The following is an 18,467-nucleotide window of genomic DNA, read 5'->3' on the forward strand; positions in this document are numbered from 1 at the left end:
TGCTGTTCCCATTCCATTTGAGCGCTGTTTCCATCCATTTCTGTAATTTTAGGGCCTCTCCAGCCCTCCTGGGGAGGTCTTCAAGAAAAATGGGCTAGTTTCCCATTGACGTCCATTATACTCGTTACTGGAATCGAGCCCATCCGAGCGTCCGACCTGTTTGATTTTATTACCGAGCACTCGGGCATTTTACTGCTCACTCATCACTAAGTACGTGTGGGAATCAACTGTACTGGAAAAAAGGAAAAGGGCAGCATCTCATGTGTGACGAGCAGCCAAGGATATGACATTTATACTCAGGGTGCAGCATTCAGTGGGTTAAAACTGTTAGGTTCAGTAAATTTTGAACTACAAACTAGTGCAAACTTGTGTTTCCCTCCTGGCTACCTGACTCTAGTCACTCGCCTCTCGTCTCTTGGGAGAACAGCACTTTCTCACTTTTTTGGCAATCAGTCTTGACTTCCGATAGAAAAAAGCAGTCTGTTTAACCAATGGGTGGATACCAAGAGTACAAACATGAGGGCTCCGATGGGAAAGTGCTCTGATTGTAAGGTCACACTGCTGTCTGTACAGTGCGGAGCAGTCAGGTGAATTGCTTACCTCCAGCACCACAGAACTGCTGCACCCTCACCATCCGTCTACCTCCATCATGCTCTGCTCTTCATCGGTTTGACACAATGAAGTTTTTTCGAATTAGAATCTTTTTCTTTTTCTTGGCTCATATTATTCTGGCCATAATGCTACTTTTCTTCTTTTCCAATCCATTAATTGAGCATTTATATCCAAAAAGGTAAGTCCCTTACACAGTTCTTGTGATACTTTATGTATTGTATACATAGGTAAAACACATTCTGTGGCGCTGTGCTGAGATTGTTACAACTCTTATCCTTCATCCCCTAAAGTGAAATAATATAGTGTAATGTTTATAATGGTGGACATAGACAGATTCTGATTGCGGACAATCTTTTTATGTATTTGGGGCTAAAATCATTTTGCAATTGGGCTTCATTAACAAAAATTGCAGTTTGCCTTCTATAGCTTCTTTGTTGTCCGGTCTATTGCAAACTAGAGAATGAGTTATTTGAGAATCTATCTGTTGGGAGAGTTTGTAATTGTAACATTTTTATCTGTCTTTTCTTCTGATTTATGATGACAGACCACATCAAAGTGCACACAAAACAGAGTATGTTGAAGCCAAATGGAACAATAATAATGAAAAAAAAATAGCAAAACTTACATTTTCAGCTCCAAATAAATGCATTTAAGTGAAAAAAAAAGTCAAAGTTGCAGAACTGTTTCAATAAGGTCAATGATGACATATTTTCAGAGTGATGTCCCTCTAATCACACCCTGCTGCAGTTCCCTGCTAAGTCAGTGAAAGGCCTGTGTGCAGAAAAAAAAGCTGAATTGATAGTGACCCCTTCAGAGATACCAGAATCCATGTCTCCCCTAAACATAATGGTATGTCATTGTCCATTAATTTTCCATAACATTATAAAATATAACTATCCCTTTAAAGATCCTATCCCACTATGTATTAGGTGTAATAATAATAATATTAGCAAACACCTGCAATTAGAAATGTAGTATTGTTCTACTGATATAGCCTTGTCTCTTACCTCAAGTGCAGGGCATTGCAGCTTAGGTGTCCATGGTTACGATCACTCATATAGTGACAATTAGCTATTTAGTTAGTTACTTGGGGTCGTAACCATGGATACCTAAGCTGTAATGCCCAATGCCCTGCACATGAGGTAAGAGACATGGCTATATCAGGAGAACTATACCACATTTCTAATTGGAGGTATTTCCTAACATTATTATTACATCTTCTACATATTGGGATAGGATCTTAGAGATGGGAATAACCCCTTAATAGAGGGAGCACAATGAATGTTTTCTTTATCTCACACTATGTTGTTCCATCCCTGATCCTAAAACATCTCATGTATTGAAGAGTGTGCATTAAGCCTGTGGCCCAAAGTTTGCCGTTTTGATGAACTTTATTCTGCATGCTAGGAGTAGGAGTGCAGCGTCAAAAAAAATGATAGTATAAGACGTTCTTCAGGCGTCTATTTTTAATGTACGTGTTCGGTTCATATTTTTTACAGATAGAACACATATCCATTATGGTCTATGGGGCTGTTCACATTTCTCTGTTTTTGAAGTCCAAGTTTTTCCAGAAAAAAATCTAGCCATGTCTCCTTTTCATCCTATTCATGGATCAAAGTCACCCATTTAATTCACTAGGATCATAAAATTAATGGAAAACATGTAAGGGTCCATTTTTGGATAGGTTTCCTTCACGCTCCCAAAGCACTTGGATATGGTACCCCTGAGTGTGTGCTCGGGGGACTGTCTGACAACCACTATTGGTTTGATGGTATGGGGACCACAAGTGGTTTGATGGTATGGGGACCACAAGTGGTTTGATGGTATGGGGACCTTGATAAGATGTGACGAATTAGTGAAATCAGAATCCGTTGTAAAAAGAAAAAAACATCTCTATTGGGATTCTTTAAATACAACCTCAAGAGATGTAAGCAGGCACAACAGAGACATTTCTTCTGCATCGTACAGAGGCCTTCTCTTATACATATCACATACGGCAACCTGGTAATTTTGCTATCATATATGAGTGTCAGAGGCTTCCTAGCTCTGAACTTCACTTTCTCCATCCTCCATTACAGGTATATCTTTGTGTCCCCCCCCTCCCCGATCAGAATAGAAATTCTCTATCTTCAAGGGCCGGCTAATACAGTGCGCTTTGTAGCCCACTCCTTCCATCTGCTTAGGGGTATTACGCTTTCCTTAGCTCTGTTATGTTACGGCTGTACTCACTGCAACTGGAACCGAACCTTCTCTTTTCTTGTAGTCTCTGCACTCTGACCATATAGCAATCAGTTACTGGTAGGACTTGTCCTTTAACTTGCTATCCTTAGATTATCTTTGTCGTTAAACACACTCCTCACTTGTGGCCTTATCAAGCCATGGGCAGGCCCTATACTTAAGGTCCAGTCACACTAAACAACTTACCAGCGATCCCAACAACGATAGGGATCGCTGGTAAGTTGCTAGGAGGTTGCTGGTGAGATGTCACACTGCGACGCTCCAGCGATCCCACCAGCAATCTGACCTGGCAGGGATCGCTGGAGCGTCGCTACATGAGTTGCTGGTGAGCTCACCAGCAACCAGTGACCAGCCCCCAGCCAGCAGCGCCGCGTGGAAGATGCTGCGCTTGGTAACTAAGGTAAATATCGGGTAACCAACCCGATATTTACCTTGGTTACCAGCGCACGCAGCTACACGTGCAGAGAGCAGGGAGCAGCGCACACTGAGCGCTGGCTCCCTGCTCTCCTAGTTACAGCACACATCGGGTTAATTACCCGATGTGTGCTGCAGCTAAACATGCAGGGAGCAGCGCACAATGCTTAGCGCTGGCTCCCTGCTCTCCTAGCTACAGCACACATAGGGTTAATTAACCCGATGTATCCTGCAGCTACATGTGCACAGAGCAGGAGCCGGCACTGATAGTGAGAGCGGCGGAGGCTGGTAACAAAGGTAAATATCGGGTAACCAAGGACAGGGCTTCTTGGTTACCCGATGTTTACTGTGGTTACCAGCCTCCGCAGAAGCCGGCTCCTGCTGCCTGCACATTTAGTTGTTGCTGTCTCGCTGTCACACACAGCGATCTGTGCTTCACAGCGGGACAGCAACAACTAAAAAATGGCCCAGGACATTCAGCAACAACCAACAACCTCACAGCAGGGGCCAGGTTGTTGCTGGATGTCACACACAGCGACATCACTAGCAACGTCACAAAAGTTGTTCGTTAGCAGCGATGTTGCTAGCGATGTTGCTTAGTGTGACGGGGCCTTTAGACCTGTGAGTACCAGGCTATCTAAGTGGTGCAGGATAGGATATGTAAAACCACATATTATAAAGGCCAATGAATCACATTAAAGGGAACCAACCAACAGGTTTTTGCCCTATAAATAGTGTTGAGCGAGTAGTTAACTATTCGTACTCTCTATGCTGTTAGCGAGTACTGTCTGCTACTCGCAAATTCGTTATGAGTAGCGGATGTGTCGCGGGCGGAGGAGGGGACGCCGCGCTCTCCCACTGCTCGGGTCCGGCTGGCACTGCGGCCTGCTGCTGCTGCTCGGTGGCTCGAGCGATGGGCCGGATCCCGGGGACTTGAGCGGCGCTCCTCGCCCGTGAGTGAAAGGGGGGTTGGTATGTGGTTTGGGGATATTGTCCGTGACGCCACCCACGGTTGTGGTGATTAAGTGGACACCACCGCTGCTCTGTCTGGGGAGCCCGGGAGTGATGGTGTTGAGCAGCCAGTTATCGATTTGCCCCTCCGTGGGTAGGGGTCTTGGTGCTCCCGGGGCCCAGTGATGGGGTTGGTATGGTGGACAGGCGGGTATGGGGCCTGTGGAGGTGCAGGGGCGCAGGGGCAGCGCTGTGCCGCACGGCACGGAGGTACTCACTCAGCCAGTAAACACGACACAGTTCTCGGTAAACAAATGGCTGGTTGGACGGGTCCCTCGGACAGCTACGGTGCTGCGGTTCCCTGCAGTTAGCGGTGACGGTCTCTTCCCTGCACCTATGTAAAGTCTCTTGGTAGCGATGGGTCCCCACCGGTTACCCACTCCTCGGCTTCAATCTGGGCCGAAGGAGTCCTACTTTGCCCGCAGGCGCTGGCCCTGGGAAACTGGTGCCCTGGCGGTGGCGGTGTCTCCCCTTCACGGTCGGGCTGTTGCCTTCAATCAGGACTTGGTTGTTAGGAGACAGAGGTCCCCTTCACTGACGGATTTAGCAAATTATGGCGACTCCTAGCCTTGCCGGGATCCGAAAGGCCCCTGCCCTGGTGCTGACTGTTCTTCGTATACTGCTCCGGTACCGCCGGGTCACCACCCGTCCGTGGTCCTTCCAGCAACCTCCAAACAGTCCCCCTGCAGACTATCACCGCCGTCTGCTGACCTTGCTGTCACAGTCCGGGGCACACACCCGGACCAGCTTCAGGCTTTACAACTGTCACTTTTCTGTCACTCTAACTCTCCACTTCACCTCCTTCTACTTCCACCTCCCTAGCTTCACTCTGTTCTCCTTCACTTCCCTAACTGATCTGCCTGGTTTTCCCGCCTCCAGGGCTGTGAACTCCTCGGTGGGCGGAGCCAACCGCCTGGCCCACCCCCTGGTGTGGACATCAGCCCCTGGAGGAAGGCAACAAGGATTTTGGGTTAGCTTGATGTACCTGCAGGGAATGTGGGGTGCATGTGATGTTGTGACCTGTGACCCCTGGCTTGCCCAGGGCGTCACATTCCCCCTTAGCAAAACGCAGACCGTCCTCGGGCTGCCCGTCCAACACCGGTTTTATTTTCCTTTTGTTTTTCTGAAAAAGATAGGAAAACGGTAACATATTTACAAGTTATGACATCATCCCACATCGGGAGGCACATTTCTTAAATGGTTTCAAACGGTGTACGGTTACGGCTTCCGCTCTCTCCCACCCAAGCAACCTGGCCCTGATGCTGCCCCTAAAGCCCAGGCAGCACCCCTTGACCCCAGTCCAGCACAAGTTACCCGAGCGGGATCTGTCCTTCCCCTCCAGAGGGTAGCCACCGGTTCCTGTGGTGGCTGGGCCCCAACCTGCTCTGCTGTGGGCCCTCCCTCCAACCTGCCTCTCCGGAGGCGGCAATTGCGGAAACGGTAACACAACTTATTTACAAGCCACTTAACGTTTGTGGTTGCCCTGAAAGTTCACGGGCTTGTCCATGAGCAGTTCCTCATGCAAAACTTTTCAAACGGTCCCCACGGGGACAACGGTGCCGGCAACGGCCGGTTTCAAATCACGGTAAATCAGATGACTGTTCGGTTCCATTTACTTATCATCACTTTAAACTTTCAAACAAACACACTGGTGGTCCCAACGGGGACAACTGCAGCGGGCCTCCGCTGACCTTGAGGCGACTACCACCGCAGGGGGTCGGCCCAGTCAGGGACCGAACGGTACATGGGGTTCTCCTTCCATCGGCAATTCAACCCCGAACCACTGACAGCCGTTAGGAACGGCGGCGGAATCAACATACTTGGGACCTTTTCCTCCATCAGCGGCATTCTCTCCGGACCCCCGGCTGCGGCGCTGCTGTCCGTCTCCCACTCAATCAGGGCCGGTTCTAGGGTTTGGGTGGACTGGTCGCGACGCGGCACGGCCGCAGCGGCCCCTTGCTCACGGGCCCCCACTACGGCAACCATCCTGCGCATCTCTGCCTTCCAGTCCATCAACTGCTGCAGGCTCTGCGCCCTCACCTTCAAGCAGAACCGACCCAACTCCCGATCCAGCCACTCAGCGGTCCCGGCGGGGAGCTCACCCGAGCCGCAGTCTTCAAAAGCTACTCCTCCTCTTTTTCCCCAGAGCTTGGATGCCCCGGTAACGGGTACTCCCGTGCTCCAATTCGAGGACGCCGCCATTTCTCCATTCGCGTCCCCCTTAGCCTCTTTCCGGCCCCTCCTCTATCGGGGCGGGGTCTTGGCCTTCGCGCCTCTGCTACTCGAGAAGACGCTCGAGCGGGAACTTTTCGCGCCAAAGAAGGCGACTTCTGAAATTTTCCGGCCGGATACCTCCGGCGGTCACAAGGCGCACCTCTACCCAACGGCAGAGCGGTAAGATCCTGTTCGTGACGCCAAGTGAGTCGCCCGGGGACCAGGGGTTACTCAGATCCGGGCCACGAGGTCACTTCTGTGGGTATCACGGTGGCGTGACCCGGTCTGTGATCCCAGGCTCCACAGTAAAAGGGGATTTGGTAAGGGAGATTGTCCGTGACGCCACCCACGGTTGTGGTGATTGTGTGGAGACCACCGCTGCTCTGTATGGGGATCCCGGGAGCGGTGACAGGGAGCAGCTTTGTTGTTATCTCTCCCCTCCGTGGGTAGGGGGTTGGTTGTCCCGGGGCCCGATGATGGGGTAGGGATGGATGGCAGGCCGGGTGCAGGGCCTGGTGAGGTGCAGGGTCACAGGGGCAGCGCTGCGCCGCCCGGCACGGTGGTACTCACTCAGCCAGAAATCAGGACACAGTTCTTGGTAAAACACTCGGCTGGATGGACGGGTTCCACAGACGCTGCGGTGTTTTCCCCTGACCCAGTTTGGTGGTGTAAGTCCTTTCCTGCACCTTCCGTACACTCCTCCTGAGCTCCGGTTTCCAGCTGGCTCCCCGGTTCGGTACTGGTGGGCCACCGCCCAGCCCCGGCTACCTACGGTTCCACCAACTGTCTCCCCGGCTCCCTGCAGATGGCCACTACCGTCTGCCTGACTCTCTGCTGCATGAGGGCCCTAGGCTCCAATCCTAGGCCCCAGTCTGCGTCTGCCTCTCTGCAGACCTCCTCTCTCTTCCTCTCCTAGACTTGTCTGGGCTTGCTTCCTGCCTCAGGCCAGCTAACTCCTGGGTGGGCGTCTCCATCTCCTGACTCCGCCCACCTGGTGTGTCAGTCTGAGCCCGAGGAAAGGAATCAAGTTTCACTGGGGATGTCTGCTGTGAAACTGCTGGGGGTGGGGGTGTGTGTGTGTTGTTACCTGTGGCCCCTGGCTTGTCCATGGCACCAAAGATGTAATGTAAGTCAATGGGAAATACTCGCTAAGTAGCAAGTAACCCGAAAGCCGTACTATTTGCTCCTCGCACGAAAAGTACAGCTTTCGGGTTACTCGCTACTTAGCGAGCATTTCCCTTTGACTTACATTGCGCCTGCTACTCTAATGAATATGCGAGTAGCGGACAGTACTCACTTAACAGCACAGCGAGTAATTGCTGAACACTACCTATAAACTAGAGTCATGAAAAATAAAAATCAGTCTGCGCCACCGCCGCTCATATTCCTCTCCACAGTGTCTTCAGTAAAATGGCCCAGAGATTGTAGTACGCGCATGTGCTGATTCTGGTGCCTTTTTGGTGAAGACAATGTCAAAATAGCAATACACACGTGCCGCTAACAACGGCAATAGTGATGGAGGCACAAAATTTAAATTTAGAAAAGGAGGCAAGGCAGGAGGAGCAATCATCACAGATGACCTGATCCACAAAGTCCCGCCCCGATGCTCTAGCCGCTGCACCAATGATGTAATTTCTGAAGGTTTGAAGAATTATTCTGCAATCAAGCCTCGGATTTCTCAAGTAAAGGTATCATTTTAATCAGCATCCTAGCGCCATTATGGCACTGCCTCTGGTTTATAGGTGAAGAACCTGCCGGTTGGTTGCCTTTAGCACACTTGTTAATACAACATCTTTAGAAGGGGTTGCAAACAGCTTTCTACCCCTTTACAAGCAGATGCCATCCATATATCAGCCAAGTCCTGTACATATTTTACTGTTTAAGTAAACCATAAGTAAGCTTACAATTAACATATTGTGTACACAAGTAAAACAAATTCCACACTGATGCTGAAAATGGACATACTAGCCAAAAATGGTCAAAATCACATCCAACACATTGATGAAAATTGCTCCGTTCTTCACGTATGAGAGAAAAACAGAAGTCTTAATTAGAGCTTATAGAAAGATTTATGGGTCTCTTACTTTATTTGATTAAATACCAGTTTTGTTAATTCCTAATTATGTATTCACACATTCTATACAGTACTCAATTATAAATAATATAATTTTATAAAATAGTCAATTTAAGATAGAGGAGGCTAGTCCAACAAATAGTTAAAACATCTTCTAAAATGTCACAGAGGCAGGTTAAAAGAGGACATTGGTGAGAGTTTGGGCCATGTTACCCCATTAGCCGCTAGATTATAGGGTCATTTTCAATTTCTATATTCAGGAGTGCACAGCTCCCTTGCATCCTAGAGTTCTCTTTGCCGAGGATGCTGAATTGCTGAAGATTTACAGTTTGAATTAGAAGTATGTTTGATCAGTCAGAACCACGTGTTATCCCATTCTGCTATGAGTCAGCCACTGAAACTAGTCGAATCCAGTGATCCGGACAGCTTAAAACCACGCTCCTTGCATTGGGATCTGGTCACCTCTGATAAACTGCAGACGTGGCCAGTATAAAGGCAACTATAAGAGAAAACAGATATTTCATATTTTATGTATAGGCATTTATTTAGATGTTTTTCATATTAGAAGGTACAGGGTATACAGCAGGGGTCCCCAACCTGTACCTCGAGAGTCACATGTTGCTTGGGGGCCCATGATGTGTGGCTCATGGCAGTCTATCAGCTTGGTGCCTTAACACCATATCTAGCAAATAACTATGAACAGCAGGTCTTCAGATGGTGACCTTTGCGAGTAGCCCAACACAAAATAGCAGCAGGACCCCCTGCGTCTCTGTATACCACCTCATTGTGATTTCTGTGGAAAAGCTTTGGCTGTCATTATACTGGTAAATGGGGGTTCTGGTTCTCACTACTGTGAGGATGGCAGGAGCTAAATGGGGCTTCAGACCTTCTTTTAGAGCTGAATGTGTCTCTCAAGGTCAGGAAGGTTGATGACCTCTGGTATACAGTATTACCTGTAGTGATTTGTGGATGCTGGCTCTCCCATGCCTCAGCTGAGTAGTGTGACAGGTTTAGGACAGCGCTGTGTGTCATGTGATCGGAAGTAGATAAAATGTCTGTGCATGCATGCGTCATAAGCCTATGTCCAGCACTCTGAGCATGCACTCACCGGATATACAGTCATATGAAAATGTTTGGGCACCCCTATTAATGTTAACCTTTTTTCTTTAGAACAATTTGGGTTTTTGTAACAGCTACTTCAGTTTCATATATCTAATAAATGATGGACTGAGTAATATTTCTGAATTGAAATGAGGTTTATTGTACTAACAGAAAATGGGCAATCCGCATTTAAACAAAATTTGACCGGTGCAAAAGTATGGGCACCTCAACATAAAAGTGACATTAATATTTTGTAGATCCTCCTTTTGCAAAAATAACTGCCTCTAGTCGCTTCCTGTAGCTGTTAATGAGTTCCTGGATCCTGGATGAAGGTATATTTGACCATTTCTGTTTACAAAACAATTCCAGTTCCGTTAAGTTTGATGGTCGCCAAGCATGGACAGCCGCTTCAAATCATCCCACAGATTTTCAATGATAGTCAGGTCTGGGGACTGGGATAGCCATTCCAGAACATTGTAATTGTTCCTCTGCATGAATGCCTGAGTAGATTTGGAGCGGTGTTTTGGATCATTGTCTTGCTGAAATTACCATCCTCTGCGTAACTTCAACTTCGTCACTGATTCTTTAACATTATTGTCAAGAATCTGCTGATACTGAGTTGAATCCATACGACACTCAACTTTAACAAGATTCCCGGTGCCGGCATTGGCCACACAGCCCCAAAGCATGATGGAACCTCCACCAAATTTTACTGTGGGTAGCAAGTGCTTTTCTTGGAATGCCGTGTTTTTTTGCCTCCATGCATAACGTCTTTTTCTATGACCAAACAACTCAATCTTTGTTTCATCAGTCCACAGGACCTTCTTCCAAAATGTAACTGGCTTGTCCAAATGTGCTTTTGCATACCTCAGGCGACTCTGTTTATGGCGTGCTTGCAGAAACGGCTTCTTTTGCATCACTCTCCCATACAGCTTCTCCTTGTGCAACGTGCGCTGTATTGTTGACCGATGCACATTGACATCATCAACAGCAAGATGAAGCTGCAGGTCTTTGGAGGTGGTCTGTGGATTGTCTTTGACTGTTCTCACCATTCTTCTTCTCTGCCTTTCTGATATTTTTCTTGGCCTGCCACTTCTGGGCTTAACAAGAACTGTACCTGTGTTCTTCCATTTCCTTACTATGTTCCTCACAGTGGAAACTGACAGTTTAAATCTGAGACAACTTTTTGTATCCTTCCCCTGAACAACTATGTTGAATAATCTTTGTTTTCAGATCATTTGAGAGTTGTTTTGAGGAGCCCATGATGCCACTCTTCATAGGAGATTCAAATAGGAGAACAACTTGCAAGTGGCCACCTTAAATACCTTTTCTCATGATTGGATACACCTGCCTATGAAGTTCAAAGCTCAATGAGGTTACAAAACCAATTTAGTGCTTTAGTAACTTAGTAAAAAGTAATTAGGAGGGTTCAAATCAAGAAATTGATAAGGGTGGCCATACTTTTGCACCGGTCAAATTTTGATTAAATGCGGATTGCACATTTTCTGTTAATACAATAAACCTCATTTCACTCCAGAAATATTACTGAGTCCATCATTTATTAGATATATGAAACTTGAAATAGCTGTTGCAAAAACCCAAATTGTTATAAAGAAAAAAGGTTAACATTAATAGGGGTGCCCTAACTTTTTCATATGACTGTATTGATTTTGTGTTACAGCTCAGTTTTTGTTTGTTTTTTTTTTTCTCAACGGATATATGTGGCACCCCTGAGGCTCTGGTCGCCACAGGGTACTGCGCCTCAGTTAAGGTGTGGTATCTATCTCAGGTAAGAGGGGGGTTAATCACCAGTGTTCCACATTCACACTCTACATACAGCTCAGGAGCCTTTTCACAGAGGGGGTTTGCTCAGGGTAGATAGCGGGGTGGCTATCACGATACATGCTACTTCCCCGGTCATTGACGCCAGTCACCTGGGGGGCGGGTTCCATTTGGGGTAGAAATAGGCACAACATACTCATGCAGGACTAGCGTCGGGACCATCGTTCTGACAAGACACCACTGGAACTCTTCAGCATCTGCACAGGGCCCGGGGCTTGGAGAGGGAGCTCAGTCGAGGTGCCTAACTGCTGTGGGGACATCCTAGAAAAAGGACATTCTCTCTCTCTTCAAACACTGGTGGTGACCCCTTATTTGCTTGGGATTGACCAGAGCCCGTGACAGCAGAGAAAGTACCTGGGTGCAGCTTTAAATCAGTGAGTAAAAGAACCTGGAACCGCAGTTGCCGACTCAGACTCTGAATAGCAACACCGTCGCCCCGTGCCCCGGCACTCCCACGGGACTGCCTTCCCCAACGTCGTCCACCTGGGACCCGCCCCGCCTGTGGGGAGTGACACCATCCCAGCTGCCATAACACCTACTCCGGCAAGGAACCCTGCAGCAGCGGCTACTCCCTGGCCCCGTACCACAGGTGGAGTCACAACAAACTATCCCAAATCACCCAGCTTTTCCTTCCTTTTCCTGCACGCCTCGGGGCAACGGAACTGGGCAAGGCCACCCATGACATCGCCAGACCCGACCCTCAACGGCCCGACAACGAATAGGTTAACCACCTGCCCCGTGGGGCGCTGCATATACATCACTGTTTCTTCGGGAATCGGATTTCATGGTAGTGGAGACACTTCCCTGCTAAGCATCTTGGAAGCTGCGCACCTGCACAGTGGATCCCTGAGTGGTGCTGTGCAAGGATGCATCCTGGTCATGGCCACCATCAGGCCCAGTTACTACCAGTTTCTAGTACTCTACTTATGTATCCCACAAATTTACAGGGCCCCCTTTGTACCTTCTCATAATAATTATGAGCTTGCGCCTCCTTATAATAATTAAACCCCATGTCTCCTTATCTGCCCCTCGTAAATCCTTATAATAATACTGCCCCATATGACTCCTTATAGTGCGCTATGCTAACTTTTTAATGAATAATCATGTGCTGTTGTGTCCAATATTATAATGCCCCTTTTTCTGTTTTCTTAAAATGTCCATCTCCGCATCTTTTGCTTCCTATATATTGTTGTAGGTCAATAATTATAATTTACAGACTCAGCCCACACTCTCGACCTTATTAAAGTAACTTTCCTTTAAGGTGACTGAAGAACATGAGAAGCTAGTTGTCACATGACCAAGTATGAAAGTCACACACTTAGTCACATTATGACCGTTCAAATTACCAATGAGAGCTGAATCCTAACAGTGTCAGTACTACTCTTAGTATTTGACAAACTGCAGTTCTTTTAGGCTGGGGCAACACAGCAACTTTGGCCATACTATGTGATTAAAGATCATCTACCTTGATTAAAGGGAACGTGTCAGGTAATTTATGTGTTCTAACCTAGTAGCAGTGTGATGTGTGTCCTAATAACCCCTTTCTACCCATCCCTGTGTTGTAATAATGTGCAATGTGAATGTATAAAAATGTGGGCGTGATACCATGGATTTACATCAGCGATGTGACTGTCGCTACTTCAGATCCCGCGCGTGTGTACTTACCATTCCAGCAGCCTTGCTTGCTTCTCGTCTTCAGATGCGCACTGCGCATGCTCAGAAGGCTCCTGCGATTCCGGTCATGCGTAGAGCGCGTCTGAAGACGAGAAGCTAGCAACCGGATAACAAGGCTGCGAGAATGGTAAGAGCACATGCGCGGGATCTGAAGTAGTGACGGTCACATCGCTGATGTAAATCCATGGTATCACGCCCACAGGGACATGATACCATAGAAAACATGCGATTGCCCACAGGGTGATGCGACGCCCATGGGGCTAGAATCCCTGCACAGAACACATGTGTTACACACAGAACACATAAGTAAAAAAACACATTTTTATACATTCACATTACACATTATTACAACACAGGGATGGGTAGGAAGGGGTTACTAGGGCAGACATCACACTGCTACTAGGTTATAACACTTAAATGACCTGACAAGTTCCCTTTAATACAGGGTGGATCATAATTGAGCAGGGTGGCCCACCAGGAATCTGCCCGGTCGGACAGTTGGTAAGTCCACTCCTGTGGGGATCTCAGAGAGTGGCATTGTGTGTGAGAGACACCTCACATCACTGCCTGAGGAGAGATGTTCCTCTCCTCTCATAGCAGAAGCAGCCCTATACAGGGGTCTAATGCGGAACTTTGTGATAGCCTACTGCTGACCATTTCAAGCTTACATATATTCTCCTTTAGTTACTACCTCTTTAAACTCCATGTTAGGGATGCCAAATTTATTAAGTTGGCATTATAAGTACTGGTTAGTAAGGCACACACTGCATCGACAATTCTTTATTTGTCTATAGAGGTGGCTTCCATTTGAGAAAAGTTATGTACATAAGGAAATAACTTTTCATCATTGACATTGTACACCATCTTTTCCTTTTTTTTAAATAGTGTTTCCATTGATAAAACTGGTGTATTGCCAGGAACTCAAGGCAAAAACAAACTCTGTTCCTGGTTCCCAAATAATAAAGTTATAAAGTTCTCAAATTATACTGTAATTCCCAAATAATATCAACATATAATTTTAAATCATACTGGAGTTAATTTTAGTCCTTTCTCGGAAGAGAGTTCAGCCTAAGCAAGGGTTTTGCCCAATTATTGCAAATGACGGGAGTGAATAGTTTTTCTATTCCACTGTCAATATTAGGGACCTTCTAGGAAATGAGTATAACGAGCACCAAATTCTTTTTCTCCTCAATGCCAAATGTATATCAGTGTCTATCAACACCCATGGAAGGGACTTTTCAGCTATTATAAAAAGCCTAATATTTGTTGACCTATTGGTTTTTCCTTAGTCTGGAAATAGCAGGGTCTTAGAATGGTTGAACTTCATAGACATGTGTCTTTTTTTTAGCTTTTGTAAAATTCAATCTTTAAAGGGATCCTGTCATGTCAAAAAATGCTATTAACCTGCAGATATAGGGTAAATCTGCAGGTTAACAGCACTCTCATGCCGCCTGGCCACCCCAGTGAAAGCCTGTGTTCTGGGAGGAAATTAACTTTATTCTTCCCGGTGGCCTTGTGCTTTTAGTCATAGAGGTGTGAACAGAGCAGTTTCAGTCACCACTGGTGAGTAGCAGCGGTATCTGTGCCCCTGGCACTGATTGAAGGTCGGTTCTGCATTGCACTAGTGCATGGCTACAGCGGCTGTTCACTATGAACTAAGAGATGACTGGAACTGCTCCATCCGCACCTCTGTGACTGAAAGCCGGGAGGCTGCTGGAAGAAATAAAGTTACTTTCCTCCCAGTAGCCATTCTTTCAGTGCAGCGACCTTACTGCTTTAGAATTAGCCTGCATATAAACCTCATATCTGCATATTAAAGGGAACCTAAGAGATCCCCATGCCCTCTAACACACCAGTATTTGTATATTTATTGGAAGGTTTCCTTGCATGAATGGCGTTTTTAAAGTCATGCCATAGCATCTCAAACAGATTAAGGTCAGGGGGACTTTGACTAGGCCACTCCAAAGTTTTAATTTTGTTATTCTTAAGCCATTCAGACGTGGACTTGCTGGTCTGTTTTGGATCATTGTCCTGCTGCATAACCCAAATACATTCTCCTTCAGGATTTTTTGGTGGACTGCAGAACTCTTGGTTACATCTACCACAGCAAGTCTTCCAGGTCCTGAAGCAGCAAAACAGCCCCTGATCATCATACTACCACCATCATATTTTATCGTTGGTATGATATTCCTTTTCTGAAATGCTGTAGAGGTATATGCCAGATGTAATGGGACATACACCTTCTGAAAAGTTCAAATTTTATCTCTTTAGTCCACAGAGTATTATCCCAAACGTGTTGGAGATCATCAAGATGTTTTCTGGCAGAACTGAGCCTTTATGTTCGTTTTGCTCAGCAGTAGTTTTCGTCTTGGAACTCTGCCATGCAGGTCATTTTTGCCCAGTCTCTCTCTTATAATGAAGTCATGAATATTGACCCAACTGAGGCAAGTGAGGCCTACAGTTCTTTAGATGTTGTAAATTTGGTCGGCCGGCCACTGCTTGTCACCTGGGATTTTAACTAATTTCGCTGACCATCATCGTGGCGCCAGGTCCTGTTCGGATTGCAGATTCTGACTCACCACTTGAGAGATTCTCTAGTGCCTAGGAACAACGCAGGTAGACTCAAGTGTGGACCTGCTGTGTGCTGATTCATAGGCAGGCTAGCAAGAGTTAATCTTGGCTAGTCTGCTTGTTTGCTCTCTTTGATCACCTGTTGTGAGGGAGCCTATCATACCTGCTCCCCACACATATAGACTGGCTGAGTCCTTCCTCCTATGCCAGTTATAGTTTTACTTAAGCAAAGAAACCTGCGGCACATTAAATAGCAAAAAAAGGTCAACCTCAGTGCAATGAAAGGTGTTGAACCCATACCACTCCAATAATCATGGAAAAAATGGAGGACAAAGGAGTTTTAAAGGTGAAAAAGTTAAAAAGTACGTTTTATTGAGACAATGTATTAAAAAGGGAATTTTTTACATTTCCATGTGACACAACAATATATAGTTATAAAAATAAAAACAGTACAAAGAGGAAGTACAGTGGGTAAGCAGGGCAAAAGTAACCTAAATTGCGCCCAATGTCAGGTAATCTATTAGTAATCGCCGAATGTACGGCTACCAATGAAGGTCAATAATAATACATAGGACGCCTGGTGTACAGAATCCCGCAGGTGGGAGCGATGGAAAGGCAAGCGGTAGTGACCGGAGATACGCCCTGTACCTAGCCTGAGAGTAATCGCCGGGTGAGCGGCTAACAAAGAGTCAGCGGTAATACCTGGGGCGCCGGTACACACAGCCTGCAGATGGAAGTGCTCCGCGTGGAGGACCCGACGTACGTTTCGCAAAGGATTATGGTGGCTTATTCATGGGTAAGTTCACATGTGTTTGCAGGACCTTTTTGTATCTATGGTGACGGTCACATGACCGTCACCATATCCAATGGAATTGGACAATCGCGGCGCATGTGCAGGCGCGTCACCGCATCACATACACCCCGAGCGGCGTCAGAGACCACATGTGCCCCCGGATGCCCACAGGTAACCATGGGAACCACAACGCACACAGAGATCATATAGACGCTGCGAAGGGGCAGGAGGGGGTGACGCGACTGAGCATGCGCACATCCAAATCCACCACACATAACAGAAAACCATGAGAAATAACATATGCCATATATATAAGAAATAAGAAAAAAAGGGGGAAAATTACAAATATACACTTTAATTCATATACATAATTTTCTTGTAATGGCCAAAATTGTATTATAAAGATCCAAAGATATGGTTTCTGTTGATGTTCAGAGATGGTCATACCATTGACACTGTCGATTAATTGGATGGATATTCAAAAGCGGGTCCATTGGAGAAAAATAGGCTTAATAATTTTTTAAGGATGTCCATCAGCAAATAATTTTGGGTACTGTACACCAGGCGTCCTATGTATTATTATTGACCTTCATTGGTAGCCGTACATTCGGCGATTACTAATAGATTACCTGACATTGGGCGCAATTTAGGTTATTTTTGCCCTGCTTACCCACTGTACTTCCTCTTTGTACTGTTTTTATTTTTATAACTATATATTATTGTGTCACATGGAAATGTAAAAAATTCCCTTTTTAATACATTGTCTCAATAAAACGTACTTTTTAACTTTTTCACCTTTAAAACTCCTTTGTCCTCCATTTTTTCTATAGTTTTACTTACTTGGTCTGCTGTGGTGTCCCAGACTTTCTGCTGTTAGTGTGCTGCCCCCATGCCAGCAGCCAGCGCTGCTCGGATCTGGGCCTTCAGGGGTGGTGGCTCGAGGGTCTCCGGACCCGGGGGTCTCGCGGACACGCCAAATAAATGGGGGGGACGTAGATGTACGGGCTAGGCCGTAGTAAGTTCGTGACGCCACCCACGGTATGTGGTGAGATGGGACACCACCGCTGCTGTTATGGGGCACCCGAGGGAGATGTTGTGCAGCAAGTTGTTAACCCCTCCGTGGGCAGGGATAGTGGCCCCGGGACCTGGTGGCTCAGTGCAGGGGATAGCTATCGCAGGGAGTGTTGGTGTACTCACTGTTAATAAACCACACAAGTCTCTGGTAAACCAAGGTGATGGTGACTGGTGCCGCGGCCGGTTGCATTCGGGTCCCCCACCAGCTGGTGGTCTCTATCCTTTTCTCTGCACTGTTTGTGTAAGGTGGACTTTCCTAGTGTGAAACTCAGGAGTCCTCTCCCGGCTGGATGTCGCCTAAGTAGCTTTGCCCGCAGACGCTGGCCCGTGGGATCTATGGGCCCTGACGGTGACCTCTTATCCCTAATCGGTGGGCTGTTGTCTTCTATGAGGGACTTTGGGTGGTACAGGACCTCTAGTCCTGGCCTGAATCGATGAATTAACCAGTCCGCTTGGTTCCGGGTTCTGGCTTCAGGGTCTGAGTACCCCCCTTTGTGCTACGGTTTCCGGGTCAGTTCCCCGTGTCGGTACCGGCGGGCTACAACCCTGTCCCGGTCCAACTCTGTTCTACCGAGCCGCCTTCCCGTCTCCTGCTGACGGAGACCACCGTCTGCCTCCTAGCCAGTGGCACCAGGGCTCCAACCCTGGTACTGTTCAACTTGAACTTTCCTGCTGGAGCTACGCTTAGCTCCAGCCCACACTCCTCTCCAAACTGAACTTCAGACTACTCTCGACTTCACTGACTGTTTTCCCACCCTGGGCTGTCTGGACCCCTGGGTGGGCGTGTCCCAACCGCCTGGTCACACCCACTGGTGTGTCTATCTTTCCCTAAGGGGGGGTGACTAGGGT

The 18,467-nt window shown here is 47.1% G+C and overlaps 1 protein-coding gene across 1 annotated transcript in view; it reads left to right on the forward strand.

Moving 5' to 3' along the window:
* Positions 1-622: 622 nt before the first annotated feature.
* The window catches only part of ST6GALNAC1 (ST6 N-acetylgalactosaminide alpha-2,6-sialyltransferase 1), a 289,824-nt gene continuing 271,979 nt past the window's right edge, over positions 623-18,467 (forward strand). Inside the window, exon 1 of the mRNA XM_075347473.1 lies at positions 623-790. Within this exon, the coding sequence (XP_075203588.1) occupies positions 678-790 (113 nt within the window). The 5' untranslated portion in view covers positions 623-677. The remainder of the gene's footprint in view (positions 791-18,467) is intronic.

The sequence above is a fragment of the Anomaloglossus baeobatrachus genome, chromosome 5, assembly GCF_048569485.1.
Source record: "Anomaloglossus baeobatrachus isolate aAnoBae1 chromosome 5, aAnoBae1.hap1, whole genome shotgun sequence".
NCBI classification, from domain to species: Eukaryota; Metazoa; Chordata; class Amphibia; order Anura; family Aromobatidae; genus Anomaloglossus; species Anomaloglossus baeobatrachus.